The sequence below is a fragment of the Nicotiana attenuata genome, unplaced genomic scaffold, assembly GCF_001879085.1.
Source record: "Nicotiana attenuata strain UT unplaced genomic scaffold, NIATTr2, whole genome shotgun sequence".
In the NCBI taxonomy this organism is placed as follows: Eukaryota; Viridiplantae; Streptophyta; class Magnoliopsida; order Solanales; family Solanaceae; genus Nicotiana; species Nicotiana attenuata.
In genome coordinates, this window is record NW_017673381.1 from 97,604 (window position 1) to 115,041 (window position 17,438).

At 37.4% G+C, this 17,438-nt stretch overlaps 2 protein-coding genes across 2 annotated transcripts; both read left to right on the forward strand.

The window, feature by feature from the left end:
• Nucleotides 1-4,414: 4,414 nt before the first annotated feature.
• LOC109216216 lies at nt 4,415-5,215 on the forward strand. Its single transcript, XM_019380350.1, has 2 exons — nt 4,415-4,726; nt 4,967-5,215. The coding sequence occupies exons 1-2, from the start codon at nt 4,415-4,417 to the stop codon at nt 5,213-5,215; spliced, it is 561 nt and encodes a 186-aa protein (XP_019235895.1).
• Nucleotides 5,216-11,209: 5,994 nt separating this feature from the next.
• Nucleotides 11,210-15,510, forward strand: LOC109216217. Its single transcript, XM_019380351.1, has 4 exons — nt 11,210-11,913; nt 13,578-13,778; nt 14,041-14,115; nt 14,431-15,510. The coding sequence occupies exons 1-4, from the start codon at nt 11,497-11,499 to the stop codon at nt 15,217-15,219; spliced, it is 1,482 nt and encodes a 493-aa protein (XP_019235896.1). The 5' UTR covers nt 11,210-11,496; the 3' UTR covers nt 15,220-15,510.
• Nucleotides 15,511-17,438: the final 1,928 nt, after the last annotated feature.

Here is a 17,438-nt window from a genome sequence, read left to right on the forward strand (position 1 = left end):
GCCAAAGCAACCCTTCTCATGGTACAGCACCAAAGGACCGGACAACCTTAAAGCAAAGGGTAAAGCTGCTACCCCCACTGGCCAGTCTGAAGAGCCAGGGGTAGTGGCCGCCGGGTCAGAGCCATCCACAGCATGGGGATCCTCAGCTACCGTACATCTTCCTTCATCCGGGCCATCCATCACCGAGCCATTGTCTGTGCCAACTTCTTCTGCCTACCCCCAGACTGCACTGCGATTTTCTCAGACTCTATCCAGTATCAACAACTGGATACAGGCAGCTACTTCAAAGCTGTCTGTCTTATCCATTGCAGTAGCAGCTCAGTCAGCTCCAACACAGCCTCAGGTGCTATTATCAGTGGAGGAATCGTTGAAGGAGCTTATGGACAACTAGAAGAATCTCCTGGACAACCAAAAGCTTATCATGGCCACTTTGGATACTCAGGGAAAAGCTATAAAGGACCTGGGCAAGCAGGTCAAGAAGATGAAGAAGACTCGAGCTTCAAAGGAATCAGTGCAGCAGCTTAGGCATGATATACAGAGGTTCACATCAGCTGGTGATATTCCATTGGATTTGCTCTTGGAGGAGCATGTCACAGCAGCACAGGTAGCAGAGCATGAGGCACCAACAGCTGGCCAGTCTGAGGAGCCAACTACCACTACACAGGCTGCTACAAAGATGATTCAGATGCTCCGCAACCCCGTGGTCCCCCATTCAGATTTGGAGATCCAGTTAGAGGACCAAGTGGGACCTGCTGATACTATACAGTCCGAGGACCCCACTGATGTGCAGAACCCGATGCAGACCATATAGGGAGTTCTTTACTCTCTATCCCTTCCCTGATCTTATTTTTGCTTTTAGCATTGGGGACAATGGTAGCTTTTATTTGGGGGGGGGGGGTGGTCCTATTTTGATTTGATAACTGGCATGTAATAATTATGATACTATTTTTCTTTATTTTTATTTATCGTTATTTTTTACTTTCGTTATTTTTCACTTTTGGTATGCATATAACTTTACCATTCCATGTATATATTCAGTCCCATTTTATATATATTCGTTTCTTTCCATTATTTTATACATTCATTTTACTTTCCGTAGTTCACTTTATAACTTCTTGTGATCTTTTTCCTTAATAGCTTAGCTTTTTACTTCCTTTAGTAGCTTCTTTCTTTTGAGTTCTTAGCTTCGTGATCAATAAGCCTTTGGTTTTCTTAATGCCATAGTTCTTTCCAAAGGTGGAGGTTGTGTGAACTGGGTGGCTCTTCCCGATGATGGATGGCGTGACAACCTTCTTAAGGGTTTGAGTCTGTTTTCTTTATATTATTTTGTGTGTAAATAATAGTAATGAATAAAAGTGTCTCAGGCAAGCTTCACTTGGGCCTAGCACATTTACCTTTGACCTTATGGTTAGAAACAAGTTGATTTGCAAAGAATGGCTCTAGTTGTGACTGTTAGACTCTTGTGTTGACTAAACAATCATCAAGTGGCTTATTGAAGCGATTTGTGTTGCTCAATCTTAGCTAGGGTTGTTGTGAGCCCTCGACTCTATTCTGTTTAGCAATCCAACAACTAGTGAGGTGAGGTATTGATTTGCAAGTCCAAGTCCCGTGCCAATAAGTCTAGAAGTTGCCCCGAATGTTTGTCTAGGCGAAATTCTAAGTGTAGCTCGACTTGAGAAATGAATATAGTCTCTCCTTTATCCAACTTGAAACTTGAAAGCATCCATAGCCCACCAAATATAATATCCCTAGTCAACCCCGTTGAGCCGAAGCCCTAGTTCTTTTAATAACCATGATACGAGCCTTTATCCGTTCTATAATGATCCTCTCTTGGAACCCGATCTTTCCTTAGCACAATTGGCAAAAGCATAAGTTTGGGGGGAGAGACGATGAATGTGAAAGTGATAAAAGGTACAAAATGAAGAAAAGAAAAAAAAGAAAGGAAAGAAAAGCCAAAAAGTCAAAAAGAAAGTGAATAGTATAGAAAAATGAAGGGATTCAATGAAAGCAATAATGAAAGGCTGTGAATGATTAGAAAAAGAGAAAAATGATTGTCATAACAAGAAAGAGTGACATTGTGTCTCTCTAGTCCCCTAAGGAAGAAGAAATGACTCAAAGAGTCAAGAAAGTATGAGCCGAAATGAGAAAATGAAGTGCTTAAGGAAATATGAAACCATCATAGACCGATATATCATACCTTGAACCAAAAGCCTTCATTACATTCCCGTAAAAGCCCTATATGATTTCTAGTTGAGTGAGCTTACATTAGTGGTAATTTACATAAGGGTCAAGCTTATGGTACTTAGAGTCGGACTTGTGACATTCCCCTGAGAGAGATGAGCGTACTTGTCTACAATCCTTGTTTTGAGTGCTACAATCTAAAGTAAGATTTGCTTATGGAGAGTAGAGGAGGAAGAGTTTGGGTTCCACAATGGCCTACGTAGTAGAGCGAGATTCCTTGGTGAGTTAAGTCAACTCTTGATGCTCTTGTGTCGCACTAGAACTATGGTACTCAAAAGGTTGTGTGTTGTTGATAATGCATTTGTGTTGAGGGTAATTATTAGTCCCAATTGATGCTTGATGAATTCACCTTAGGACAGCTGAAGTTTTCCTTTCTTTTTCTTTTGGAGGTGGGAATTAATTTGTTTGCTTGAGGACAAGCAAAAGCTTAAGTTTGGGGGAGTTGATAACTATAGATTTTAACCTAATATGTGCTCTCTTTTGCTTAGGTTTTGGGTCAAAAATGCGTAAAGGTATTCCCGAAAACTGACTTAATGTGCTTTCTTGTAGGGTTTGGTCAAAATGAGGCAAAGATGCCATAATAAACTCATGAAGGAGTCAAAATTGCACAAATCCAAGGCTGGACTGGAGCGCTGACAGCGGCAGAAAAGAGCGGCCGCGTAAGGACCATCGCTGAGGCAGCCACAAATACGCGGTCCGCGGAAGTGAGATTCAGAGAGGATGTTTTGGGTACAACAATGGCCGCTGACCGCGATGGAAAAGCGCGGCCGCGGAATATCTAGCGCGGTTGCGATGGTATTTTCGCTAAGGGCGTACTCCTAGGTTCAGAGACCCTGCAAGTTAAGCTTTGCCTGAAGAACGCGGTCCGCATCCAAATTACGCGGCCGCGGTTTAAGCTAACACGGACGTGATGGGTTTTACGCCGTCCGCGAAATAGGTCCCACTCCATATTCAAATATGGAGAAACGCGGGCCGCGGTCATTATTACGCGACCGCGGTAGCTCAAGCGCGGACGCGGTCAGAATTACGCCTCCACAAAACCTCCGCAGGGGCATTTTTGTCCGGGAATTTCAGCCTAGTATAAATAGATCTTTTTCACATTTTTAGGGTATGTAATATTTTGCTGAGCACGTGAACGGCTAGTTTTTACCTTTTTGAGTAATCTTAGAGTAGATTCATCTTCAATCTTTAGATTTTCATCTTGTATTTGAATATTATGGCTTATATTTCATCTTCATTTTTGACTTCTACTGTTATTATGAGTAGCTAAACCCCATAGCTAGGGTTGTGATCCAACCCTAGTGTGGGTATTTAATGGGTCATGAATTTTAGGGCTTAATTGTTTATGGGTTAGTGATATTTAGATTAATTCATGCTTTAATTGTAGAAGTGGTGGTTGCAAACACCGATTCGTGCCTTGATGACTTAGACTCTTCTTGATAAAGAGGGACTTAGTCCAGGAAAATTAGGCTAACAAGGAATTGGGGTGCATTCAAGAGATTGATAGCCCCAATTAAAGGGTTAAACCTGGAGATAGTAATACCCGATTTGAGCCAATATCATTTGTTATGCATGAACACCCATTTGATCTTGAGAAAGCCAAATCGGGTAAAGTCACTCAAACTACCGAGAGGTATAGAGTGAGCACTTATGTGTGATGGTTATATCACGACACCAATCATAACAAGTTTGCCCTGAATTATCGATACCCGTCAGATATCCACCTAGGCGAAAGTCACTGCCCTAACCCATTTTAATCCTTGAAAACAACTAACAAAAATAGTGTACTTAGCCTATTTTAGCATATTGTAGTATAGCATTAGAAGTATAATCAATCATGATCATGTTTGGAGGTGCAATTTGGAACAACACGCACATCTAATTTAGTTAGATACCTAACTCCAAATCAATTAACTCCCTGTGGAAATCGATCCCGACCTTTGTTGGGTAAAACTGCATCGACCATCCTTGCCACTCGATAGTGGTAGAGGCTTGGAACCGATCAAGTATCTTGAAGGCAACATCTACTATTTATACCGGCATGCCACATTATGCTTGCATGTGGCATATTTGGACATATGTAAGGTCAAAGTTCAAGAAGGGTCATCTAAAGTTAAGCGAATTGTACTTTGCTACGGCATGATCATACACAATTGATGAATTTAATGAAAGAATGTCAGAGATTGAAGAGATCGACACGCGTGTTAAAGCATATCTATACGATATTGGCTATCACAGATGGTCTCGGGTATATGCTATAGTGAACAGAACGTGGCCGATGACATCAAACATTGCAGAGTCATTGAATGAGGTAACAAAAGATGCAAGAGAGCTGCCCGTAGTAGAACTATTAGAGTACATGAGGACTCTTCTTGAAAGTTGGACTAATGAAAAGTTATCAAAAGCAAAGGGTACATTCACATACCATGAGAAAAAATACAACAAAGAGTTGGAGGATAACAGGACATTATCGCAGAAGATGAGAGTAATCTATATCCAGTAACATCAGATCAATGATTCCATCAAACTAAATATATACTGTTAATTGTAGATAAATTGTTGTATAATTGTAGTTATTTTGTACATGTTGTCGACAGCTTGTTATGTGTTTGTAATGACATTGTAAGTGAGGCCTCCCACATAACACATCCATACAATAATAGATGGTGTGAAGGGCTTTATTGTTTGTCTTCAAAACAAGAGATATAATTGTGGACAATTCCAGCTTGATGAAATTCCTTGTGAGCATGCTTTGGCGGCTTTGAGGCACAGGAATGAGTCTTATGAAAACTATTATTCTCCTTATTACACGAGGGAGAGCCGTTTGCATACTTATGAAATACCAGTAGACCCGCTGCCTGACGAAAGTAAATGGAATGTGCCACAACATATAGCTGAAGAAGTTGTAAAGCCACCTACTGGGAAAAGACAGCCAGGGAGACCTCAAAAACAAAGATACAAACCATATGATTAAGTAAATGCAAAGAAGTACAAGGTTTCATATGGCAACTGCGTACTAGAAGGGCATAACAAAAGATCTTGTAAGAATGCTCCCAAAAGGAAATAAAAATTGATAAAGTCACTACAATTTTTGATAAATTGTATTGAGGTATTCTGGAGAATTATAGTTGAAGTGTAATTGTGTTGATATATTGAATAAAGACTGTCTCCTATAATGAAATGTTTTCAACTCTTAATGCAATTGGTTTGTAGTTGTTTTGTTCAACTACATTTCTTCAGCCAACAGCCTTAGGGTGGATTCATCAAAGCAACAGTAAGAGAATGGGAACGACATTCCCAATTTCACAAACTCAACTGTAAGATCAGCAGGTGTTGCAGCACTCTTAGACAAACTAATCAAATGAGGAACATCCGCAAATCCGAACACTAAGGACATCAATCTCTCCCCAGTCCACTCCCTTAATACATAATGACACCTCATAATTGTAGTTAAGTTGTAAAGAAATTATATACTAAAAATAACGAAACAAAAGGTAACAGCACAAAACAAAAGTAGTAGAATTAAGTACTAACAACTTTGAACCAAAAAGGCTCTCCCTAGTGTTTTCGATTCTAAGTAGTAGTTTCCTGGACAAAATAACAAAATAAAAGGTAAAACAATTGTAGCACAAATCTGCTACAAATAAGTTTCAACTGATTTGTTCTTAGTTAATAATTTGTCTACAACTTTACTACAAACCAGCTACAACTAAACAATTTAACTATAATTTTTTTACAGAAAAGGGCAAATAATTCTTCTTCTTCCGGACTTGTGTTCTCTCGTTCACAGCTGATGCACCTTTACTTCTTGCTAATCTGCCAGTCACCTCACTCTCACTAATTGCACCAAGCTCTTGCTTTTTCCTAGCATAATCCCAAAGTAGCGCTCCATAGCTACGATGTTGATCAATATCAGAAAGGTCTTCCTTTGAAATCGCTAGCTCTCCAATGCTCACATATTCTGCAAATGCCACAACGTATACACCACAGTCACTGCAAAAACAATTAGGGGAAAAGATTTAGCATTCGGTGTAAAATAAAATCTGTTAAATAGATAGAAGGAAAAGCAACTTTTTCATACAGTGATCCCTCTTTTTGCTGAGGTATCTCACCGACCAACCACTGAATGTCAAGAGGGTCAGTAACAGCTTTTTCAATGTAAACCTTTGTGTTCTTGTAGTTGATGTCTGGACGCTTGCCATAAAAGCCGGTGCATGACAAGTAGAGGGGGATCATAACAGCAAACTTGTTGACAACAGATTCAACAAGGGTGTGATTTCGTGAAGAGACCATAGAATCATAAACATATAGAACCCTATCGGTAATGTCAAACACAGCCAACAACCAATGAAATTTTTCCACAATGTTTATGGGCATAATCACAAAATCAACTTAATCCCATGCAACATTTGCAAGTAGCATGTACCTCAATATGTATTCTGATACGACGTCATGGGGTTTGACAACAGCAAGCTTCTTATCGGCAAGAGCATTAATGTACCTTTGATAAATTTGTTCAATTCTAGTCTTGAACATACAGTCAGTTTGTAAACCGTATTTTATTTTGAGGATCATACTTTCCTCTCTTCCTCAAATAGTATAAAATAACATCAATGTGCTGCAAAAAAAATAGAGTTCATTATTTCTCAATGCTTCATACAATTTAACTACAATTTTTAAGCAAAAAAACTACAATATGCTTAAATAATAGAATACTACAGCTAATCATTAAATTCTGCCGGGGTATGTTTTTACCGTGTCGTTGAGGACTTGTTCGGGATGTACAAAGTATAAAGCCACTTCTTTTTATCAATTTTCTCCACTCCAAGATCATATCACGGCTTAAGCTGGTTATCTTTTATAGAATAAGGTGCCTTCCTCCTATTTAAACACATAGCAATTATAATAAATATGTAGATTCAACTGGAAATCCAAAAATTGAATGCACTCAAAAATATGAAAAATTGTATAAACTAACATTTTTTAAACCGTATCGGTACCAAAGTATAATCACTTATTAATTTCTTCCAACAAGTCAGGATCAACATCGTCGCCAATAACCCCAGTAAATGGATGCTTGAGGAAAATTGTAGGTCCAACACAAGCGCTCCCCCAGAATTGTAAAAAGGGAGAAAGGGTAATCTGGCATGCTTTCCAGGCTTCCTTATTCTTCCTTGATGCACAGGGGTTGTTTCATCTTCGATAAGCTCGCCGAACTTAACAATCTGGGAGAAGTTCTCTGGCAGCTCAAAATCATCAAGTGTTACTTCCCTTTTTTCAGATATGCAGTCGTCTGAATCACCTACATTAATGTAGTCCTCTGGTTCACCTTCAAAATTAAAAAAAAAAAAGAATAAGAAGACATTTTGCATTAGTTGTTTATGGAAAATTGAAACAAATTGCCAAAACCTGTTTTTTTTTCTACAATTATAGTGTAACATATAATACCACTGAAATGTTCACAGAAATCGTCTCCTTGTTGTATAACGTTTTCTTGTTGAATGGGATATTGAATTTTTGTAGTCTCCTTATCCTCATTTAAATGCTCTCCTGGAATGCCAATATTAGCTTCCTGAGTCCACATGCATAGTTTCCTTCTCTGTTACAATAAATGTGTACAATTTAATTAAATTATAGATAATTTGTAGTAAACATTAACATTAATATAGATAAATTATAGTTTAATTGTAGTAAATTTGTTGAAACATTATCCTGGATCTGATATGCAAAATGTATTGTGAAATATGATGATAACATGTACTAAATCCTACCTGCATTTTCTTCATCAAATGCCTTTTCAAATTGGGAAGATAAATCAACACCTACAAGAACATTCTCCTCAATTTAAATGTCATTCATGTGTCCTGTATCTAAGAAAACCATTGGAAATATAATTTAGATTAGTCATTGGTAATTTAGGCTATGTGTAGATATAATGTAGATATAATGTAGAGATAATGTAGATACATGTTTTACTACTGTTGGCCAACACTGGTTTAGCACTACTGCCCGAAATGTGTTGATTGTTCTTTTCTTTGTAATGCTCATCGTTTTTCGTAGAACTGCCAGTAAACTGCAAGCATAATTTGTTAGGCTATATACTTTATGAATGATAATAGAAACTTAGACATGGTAAAAATTGTTGCCTGAAATGACTATATTTCGAATATAACCTTAGCATCAATGTTATCCTTTTGACTGTTTATCGCCTGTAAAACAGCCTTGATTGAATCATTGAGTAGCAGTCGAATGCTACCTAGTTCTTTAAAAACCTCTTTCTTGAAAGTTCTAAGTTCTGAACCCACCTACATATTAAAATAGAAAGAGTTAACGAAAATGTTTGCATAACATAAATTAAAGAAACCATCTAGGATTATGTATAGATGTTACCTTATCAGCATCTTTTCTTAATTTTTTTTTTATTTGTTTCACAATATCTTTCTTGTCATCTTTTCCACTTGTATGCTTATGTCTGGATGGAGATGGGGCATCTGTCGGATGCTCGGACTTTGTTTCATCTCCTTCAAGGATGTATTCAACTTTACCTGGCAAATTCATTCTTGAAAGCTCTTCTGGTGCTTCAATTATGTTGGTGAACTGAGTGGAAAAAAATGTGAGAGACCTAGTCAAAATATGTATTAATTCTGTAGATAATTTATATTAAATTGTGTGCGCAGAAGTGAAAACCATTTACCTTGATCCATGATGATTTGATTATTCTATCTTCCAATGCAGATAACCATATCTTGTCCTTACTAGCTGTCTAGTTAAGTATGCGGGGGATCGAATTAGCAACCCTTGTAGCTATATCCGTGTTGACTGTAGAGCAACACTCATACAACCATATTTTCAAAAGCTAGTGCAAAACTCAAATGAGATAAAATGCACAGAAGGGTTGAGCTTGTGCCAAACGGACTCAAGCAAATGTGTATAAGATTGGATACTCCATGTGTAGTTCGCATACTGCCCCGAGTCCACCAAGTAGAACCTAAAATGGTCTATCAAACCTAAATTATCTTTGTCTGAAGGACAGAGGAAGAATTCTATGAGATAGAAAATACACATCTTGACTGCATCCTCATCGTTCACCCAACTACGCCTGGTTACAATTTGTTTCAAGTTTGACTTCTCAATTTTTTCCTTGTTCAGAAAATAGCTTCTCATTATTTTACTGTCATACTTAGTTGTATAACCAAAGTCCATCACTTCTGTAAAACATCTAAGGCCACTAATCAGGGCAAACTCTCTCAACCCAAAATTCAGCCCTTTATCTCTGCTATAAAAAATTTGAAACCAGATGCGTTCAATTCATACTTCATGAGAATGTGAATTGCCTGATTTTGGATACATATTTTGGTCAAGAAAAGAAAATACCCAAAACATGTCTTCTTAAACAGTTTTAACCCATTTTCAGACAGTAAATCCTTGATTTGGCCAGGAATAGTAGGATCGCATAATGTCTGGAACCTAGTGATGCCATAATCAAAATCATGTGGTGCAAAAAAATTTCGATTCTGCAGCAGAAGAAACAACAAGTTAATAAAACTTGTTTGAAAACCAGAAAACAAAATAACTACATTTATACTACAAATTAACCACAATAAATCTACATAATGTAGACAAAATATTTACATTCCCTAACTAAATGATTTCGAATAATATACAAGCAATCTACAATTTACAGGGAAATGTAAAAAATTTATTAACCTACAACAAATCTACACAATGTAGACAAAATATCTACAAATATAAAAAAAAAAAAAAAAAAAAATTATGTATGTTCACGAGAATGAGAACAAATTTTTTAGCTTTACAAAAAAAAAAATTGAAACTACTGAAATTGTACCTTCTCCAATGACTGTTGGGGTATAGTTTAGCTGATTTTTGAACCTTCTTCTTATTCGAAGGTTTAACAATTGGAGAAACTCTGATTTTTTTTGCAACTTTCGTGATAACTTCTTCTTCGACGAAATCATCATCGGAAGCAATTTTTTTTGCCCTTCCATTTTACAGATTTAACAGACGACGAGGCTTCACCAGCATCCCTATCGTGCTTATGTTTTGTTCGAGCTTCTGCTCTAGCTTCACGAGGGGAAAGCCTGGGCTTGGTCTCTGCTTTTGCATGTGCCGATTTTGAAACTTTTTTGGGCGAATCCTGTGAGTAAACACCCAAATCAAAAGTAGGAATATCACCTACATTAGCTTTTTTAGGGCTAATCTTCGAGAGTGTTTTCTTCTTCATTGAAAATTAAGCAAACATTTAAGCAACTACAATTTTGGTAGAGATTTAGAGCTGGAATCTATAAAAATAGAGAGGAATTTTTGAAGAAGAGTGAAAAAATGTAGAGGGATTTTTGAAGAAGAGTGAAAACATACGTTAATGGGGGGAGATACCCAAGATACGTTGGGGGTATGGAGAGAGAAACGTGGGGGGAGTGCGATATGTACGTTACGGTGATTTTAGGAATTAATTAATTATCGTTAAATTCCTAAAAATATACATAATTGGTAATTTTGTATATATTATGTAATTAGATTAAAACTTGAGTATGGAGGGTAATAAAGTTTCCAATAGTGTATAAGAATGTAAAAATCTCATTATTAAAAGTTCTAAAATAGATATTTTAAATTAACTTCCAATGCCACATTAGTTACAATAATCAAATGATAGGCTGATAAAATAAACTCTATAGTAATGTCAAACGTCATGAGACATGTCAAAATAGATTGAGAACATAAGAAATTGAAAATGTCGATCCGACACGAACAAACTTACACATACAAAGAAAAAAATAACTAATAATGACCAGTCCCTCAATTTTGTTTCCCTTATTACGACAAAAAAAAAAAAGGAATTATATGCCATCATTAAATAAATAAAATTATGCCATACACGTGGAATTTGAAAAGAAAAAAAGAAGAGCGGATCCAAACAAGGATTCTCTCGACGTTACGATGAAAAAGATATATTGTATTAACACAAAGGTATAGAGAAGGCCGAGATATTGTAATGTGAGGACGAAGAGTGGGCGCCATTGGAGAAGCACAAGGACCCAATTCTTACCTGTCAAAAGTCGTCCTCTTTACATTTAAAGGGTCCCCAATTTCCAACCACCCTTATAAACCAAGCCCATAGCCCATACTTCTCTAACCTCGCGTGTTCTTCATTACCACTCTCTCACGAGCAAAATTGTGCAATTCCCTTCTTGTAATTTATGTTTCTCTTGCAAATCATTCGGCAAAATGAACTGATACATGGGTAAAGCCAGCAGATGGTTACGTTCGCTTTTGGGCTCCAAGAAATCTCCGTCGTCGGCATCATCGCCGGCGGCGAAAGAGACAAAGAGTAAGAAGTGGGGTCTTGGGAAATCATCTAATGGTAGTGGGAGAAGCATTGTCGGAGGTGCGGGAGCAGAGATTGTTAATTATGGGATTGAAGAGCCAACCGCGAGACCCTACGCTGAAGCGTTGGACGCGAACAAGCACGCGATAGCGGTGGCAGCAGCCACTGCGGCGGTTGCGGAGGCTGCTTTAGCGGCGGCTCAAGCGGCGGCCGAAGTCGTTAGGCTGACAAGCGGTAGTAGGTCCGCAAAGGCTTATGTCAGTAGCAGCACTGACCGCCGCCGTGAATGGGCTGCCGTTAAAATTCAGTCTGAATTTCGAGCTTACCTGGTTAGTAGTTTTCACTTAATTTTATTTATTTTTTCTTAGGAATAGTAATAATTTTAAAATTCTGAATTTAGGAAAATTAGTTGATACTAGACAAGTGACAAGTTGCATAGTGACTTCGCAATCGTAATGAAAGATAGCATGTGTGGTTTCAAAATTATCTACTCCTTCTTGTCTGTAACGTCACTGTCATTCTTCTTTCAAATCTTCTTGCCACTCTGTTTTTTTGGGCTAAACATTTTTGGGTTTCAAAAAGGTTTGAAAATTTGCTTCTTTTTTAGGAGTATTTAACAGTATCAACACAGAAATAATGCTGTTTATTTTAAGTTTAGAAAAGAAGTTTGTTTTGTTTAATATTTTAGACAACTTCAGTTTCCTACCTACCTTGACACAATTCTATCTACAATAAATAAAACGGGGTACGGACATAACACACCGAAAGGAACGGTGTAGGAAAAGGCAAAACGTGTTTTGTTCACTTCCTGAAGTAGGATGCTTAGTGATGCTAGAAATAGCCGTATTTTAATTGTTTTTGTACGTTAACGATATTTTGAAAATATGGTGTGGCAGGTACAGCTCATTGAAAAAGATAGTACTAGTAATTACTCTAGAAAAAACTGCGTTTTGAAATTTTGTTGACTCCAATCATCTTATGTAGTACTACCAAATAGGACCTTATTGAACCATTTATTACAGTTTTCAGATCTGTCTTTTGAGTTGTTTTTCTCTAGTGAATTGATTCTTCTAATGTCTTGGTCAACCGAAGTACTGGACTAGCTAAGCTAATGACTAGAGTGACTCATCTTGCTATCCCTTTCTGAAGCAGATATCAGTGTCTTTCAATGCTATAGTATTTTTGTCTTCTTCAGGTATGTTATGACTTATGAGGTGGTTAAGTGGTGCCAAGATTGAGGAAAAGGACTTCCCAACTACCCTATTTCACTCCCGTTAAGAAAATAAGAGGTAGCACTAGGCCGACAGTTTTAGTTGGGCGAGGGTGTTAAAAAAACAAATATTACTGATTACTGATGTCCATGGACATATTAGAATCTGACGAGGAATATAATGATGAGTCTTTCGATAATCTTGTTTCTGGAGAGATTTCTATTTAGACAAATCCTACAATTAGATCAATGGTGCAGTGTAGCACTGCACAACTACACTTTTGTGACTATAGGTGCAAGTTCAATATGCATTATATACATTTGAAAATTTTCAGTTATATATGTGGAGTCCGAGAGGAGGAGGGCGAGTTCAGCTTCAGCTGATGCTGGCAATATACAGCCGCATTGGTGCTAATCGAACACTTAAAAGTTAACATAAAGCCGCCTTTGGACCTGCCTTTAAGAGAATTTCATTTTAAATGGTGCATGTTCTCACTGGATGATACCTACTACATGAAATTAATAGGACAGATGCAACATGGTTTAAGAAAAAGATTGATAACCTTTCCGCCGTTTTTCTGTTTGCTCCACATCATTTATCAGCCTATAACTAATTATTGTTGTATATAGTGCTCAAGTATCATATCAATTTTAGACTCAGGCAACTCACCTGAGATATGGGATCAAACGAAACTGCAATATCTTTTGGGTGATATAGAATTTGGATTCACATATGATAGCTAAGATGAATCAACCTTTATTGTTCTGTGGGGCATGTTGCAGGCTAGAAGGGCATTGAGGGCACTGAAAGGACTAGTGAAACTGCAGGCATTAGTCAGAGGTCGTATTGTGAGGAAACAAAGTGCAGATATGCTCCGACGTATGCAAGCCATGGCTCGAATCCAGGCTCGAGCTTCTGCTAACCGGACTATAACTTCAGATCCTCCTTATTCCAGCATCAAAGCTTCACGATTTGAGCATCCTGTAAGTATTATTTTTTAGAGATGAGCTCAGTAACAGCTAGGTTATTTTGAATGTTTCTTTTGACCAATTAATCTTGTTAATCTCCTTCAATTGGTAAGATATTTTTAAGTTTACATGGTAGCATGCAGGAATATTCTTAGATTAATACTTTACCTCAAATATTTTGTTCAGAGCAACTATTGACATGGATTAATTTTGAACTTGTACATTGATTGTATTGTATGGTCATCATTTTATCTTCTAAACCATAAATCATTTGCAGGGCATTGCAACTCCGAGAAAATATGATCCACAACAGTATTCTTTCAATTGCAAATACCATGGGCCAACCCTGAAGGTACCACTCTCCAGTAATTCTGATTTATATTTTATTTTGTCTTTCTAAGCTTCACACATGGTTAGACCTCGGAAGCATATACATTCCCAGAGATGTCTGAAGCTCTTAGAAGTAAAAGGGACCTTATACTCTAACCATTTACGCTGAAGTGCTATGACTACATTCGCAGTGTGCCATTCTAACAACCATATAAGTGGATGTCTGTGCTTATAACTGAACTAAACACAACATGAAAACTCATTTCAGTTAGATGTCCGCCAATTTCAGTCATGCATGCATTGTTGCATCCTGAATTTTTTTCGTTATTATATGCAGAAATCTGGTTCTAAATTGAATGCACATGAGAGCTACGGTCAGGATAGATCGCATTTGGCTTCCCAGTGGATACATCACTGGATGGAGGAATGTGCAACAAATGGCTACGGAGACATTTCCCTGCAAAAAGGTGTTGGAGATCAAGATGAGAGCACTGACAAGATACTTGAGATAGACACATGGAAACCTCGCCTAAACCCCAAAACAAGTGAGAAAAACTCTCACAATTCACATTATTTTTCATCTTGGAACGATAATGCACAGGGAACGAGAACTGTCAACTCCATATCAAGGCATTTGGCAAACCATATGAAACCAAATCCTAGTATATCTTCAGGGGAAGTTTCATCTTTAAAGTCACTGGCATTTTGTCAAGAAACTGAGCAGTCAGCGGCGTGGACTGTTGAGCGCAGCCCCGGCGTGCACTCCACATTGTCCAGACCAGGGAGTAGCAGTAGAAGAGGCCCTTCTCCTTCGAGGAGCGAGTGCTCAAGAAGCTTGTTCGGGGAGTACCCAGGTCACCCCAACTATATGTCTAATACAGAATCATACCTTGCAAAACTTAGGTCGCATAGCGCACCCAGGCAAAGATTGCAGTTTGAGAAAGTTGGTTCGAGAAAGCAAGTTGATGGACTTGTGGATGCAGATACAAATTCAGAGAAGAGTTGGAGATCACTTGGTAACTTTAGGAGCAAAGCAAAACCAGGATCAGGTCGCTCAGACAGAGTAGGGACACCTGATCATCAAGGTGCTGTCCGTTTCAGCTCCCCCTTCGGCTTGAGACAGTAGAGATGCTTCCTTTGACAATTGCGAAGCAATTTAGTCATGCTGTACAAATTGTAATACTAGTAAAAATCAGTCTTGGTCTCAATGTGACCAGAGGTAAGTACTTGCCAAGTTGATGCAAGACTTGTGTCTGTAGAGTGAAAAATAACGGGTTTGCAGTTAATTATCTTGTTTGATGCTTGTCTAGGTATGTCTTCTGTTAATTTGTTAATGTTGCTTGTTACAACATTTGATAAAATGTACCATTTTACCGTCACTTGAAAGTTGTGGACTTGTAAAAATGTTAGTTTTGCACTATCAATGTGACAGGAGCAACTTTTAAGCATATGAAGCAACAAAACAATATTGTTGCCGAGGCACTTTTGACTTAACCGGCGTGACTGGTTTTCCTTCTCAACTCCATATGCATTTTAGTCGAACATATATTACTTTTGAGCTGGAATTCTTTTGTTCATCTTTTGATTTATTGTTTACTTCTGTCAAATATCCAGTCCATTTCAATTTTAAAATCCTAACAGTTACTATAAGATGGATACAGTAATTTAAGAGAGATTTTTCTTGTTTTTTCCTTTCTTCTTTTTTTGCCTATTTATCGGTGTAATGCAGAAAAAAGAAATGTAGGATAGTCACATTCAGTTTTTGTTTTGCAGTCATTTTCGCTTACATGAACTATGCATTCACGGAGGGATTACCTTTCATGTCTACGCTAAAGTTCTTTAATTTTAAGCTGCCTTTTATTAGGTGACTTTTGACCCCAAATGGTTGCACAATCATTAGTAAAAGTGAAATATTTCTTCCCATATGTTTTGGGTCCCATGAGACTGCTCTAAGCCTCGTAGGACAGTACAGTGCACGAAGTATTCACGTAGGGTTCGGAATCGTACTACTAGGATTATGATGTAGACATCCTACCAATACAAGCACTAATGTCTGGTTTCATGGTTATAAATCACACAGAGATAACTTTATCGTTACTCCAAGGTTCCCCTGTGTTGAAGAAGAATAAAATGCCAAAAATACTAATTTTCACATGCTCTTGAATGGGTATTGGGTAAAAATGGCACTCCTTTGGAACCTAGCAACCCCACATGAAGCTGATCCCGAAGTTATTAGAGGATATACAGCTGCACTTCTTACTTTTCTCTTATGTTTTCTTGTGGATTTACCCAAGATGGTGACGTGCTAACAAACATATTGGAACCCATGGATACTTTGATCGAGGCAAGTAAGGGGCATTTGCATCTATACCTGCTTTATGGGTCACGTTTTAACTTGTGCCCGCTTTGCAAAAAAAATTACAAGCGTACCCACTTTTTCGCGTAACTTCAGCATACGGGGCTAAAGTAGCAAAGGCAATCACGCAAAACTTCAGCATTCTAGTAGACGGGCCTGAAGTAGTAAGTGTGTTGAAGCTTTTGTTTGTAATTGTTGAACTTAAGCATAGTAGCTGAAGTTTTATTCTCTATTTGCTGAAGTTTTTGTTTGTAATTGCTGAACTTAAGCATAGTAGCTGAAGTTTTGTTCTCTATTTGCTGAAGTTTTTGTTTGTAATTTGTTGAACTTAAGCATAGTAGCTGAAGTTTTGTTCTCTATTTGCTGAAGTTTTTATTTGTAATTGCACTAAATAAGCTGAAGTATTTTTGTCCTAGATTCATTAGTTTTGTTATTTAGTTCATTTATAAAAATTCAGCACTAAATAAGCTTAAGTTTTTTTGTCCTGGATTCATTAGTTTTGTTATAAAGCTTGTTCAAAAACTTCAGAAGAAGATGCTGAAGTTATTTAGTTCATTTGTAAAAACTTCAGCACTGAATAAGCTGAAGTTTTTTTGTACTGGGTTCATTAATTTTGTTATAATCAGACTACTATAAAATAACCAGATTGCCAACAGTATCTAAATCATAAAATTTTGGAAACAAATAAACGTGAAAAGAACAGAATTATCATGAAAAGAATCACTAAGTGTGACCTTAAACTTCCCGTATGTGGAAATATTCACAAATTATTGTCTACTAACTTACGTAGTTATTTATAATTTACTTTTAAATAATCTGATAAACATACTTATGGCAATCATCCCATGAACTGAAGTTTCATAACAGCAGCAGAAGAAAGAAGAAGAAAGAAGAAGAAGAAGAAAACGAAGGAGGAGGAGAAAGGGGCTAAAGTTGTTTAAAAAGTGGGTACAAATTAAAACTTTTTAAAAAAATGGGCATAGGTTAAA

Bases quoted from the DNA above. Each gene is read 5' to 3' on its own strand.
- LOC109216216 (XM_019380350.1), top strand. From the start codon at position 4,415: ATGTCAGAGATTGAAGAGATCGACACGCGTGTTAAAGCATATCTATAC. The intron at 4,727-4,966 runs GTAATCTATATC...GGACAATTCCAG, and splicing joins CATTATCGCAGAAGATGAGA to CTTGATGAAATTCCTTGTGA.
- LOC109216217 (XM_019380351.1), top strand. From the start codon at position 11,497: ATGGGTAAAGCCAGCAGATGGTTACGTTCGCTTTTGGGCTCCAAGAAA. The intron at 11,914-13,577 runs GTTAGTAGTTTT...GGCATGTTGCAG, and splicing joins CTGAATTTCGAGCTTACCTG to GCTAGAAGGGCATTGAGGGC. The intron at 14,116-14,430 runs GTACCACTCTCC...TATTATATGCAG, and splicing joins ACCATGGGCCAACCCTGAAG to AAATCTGGTTCTAAATTGAA.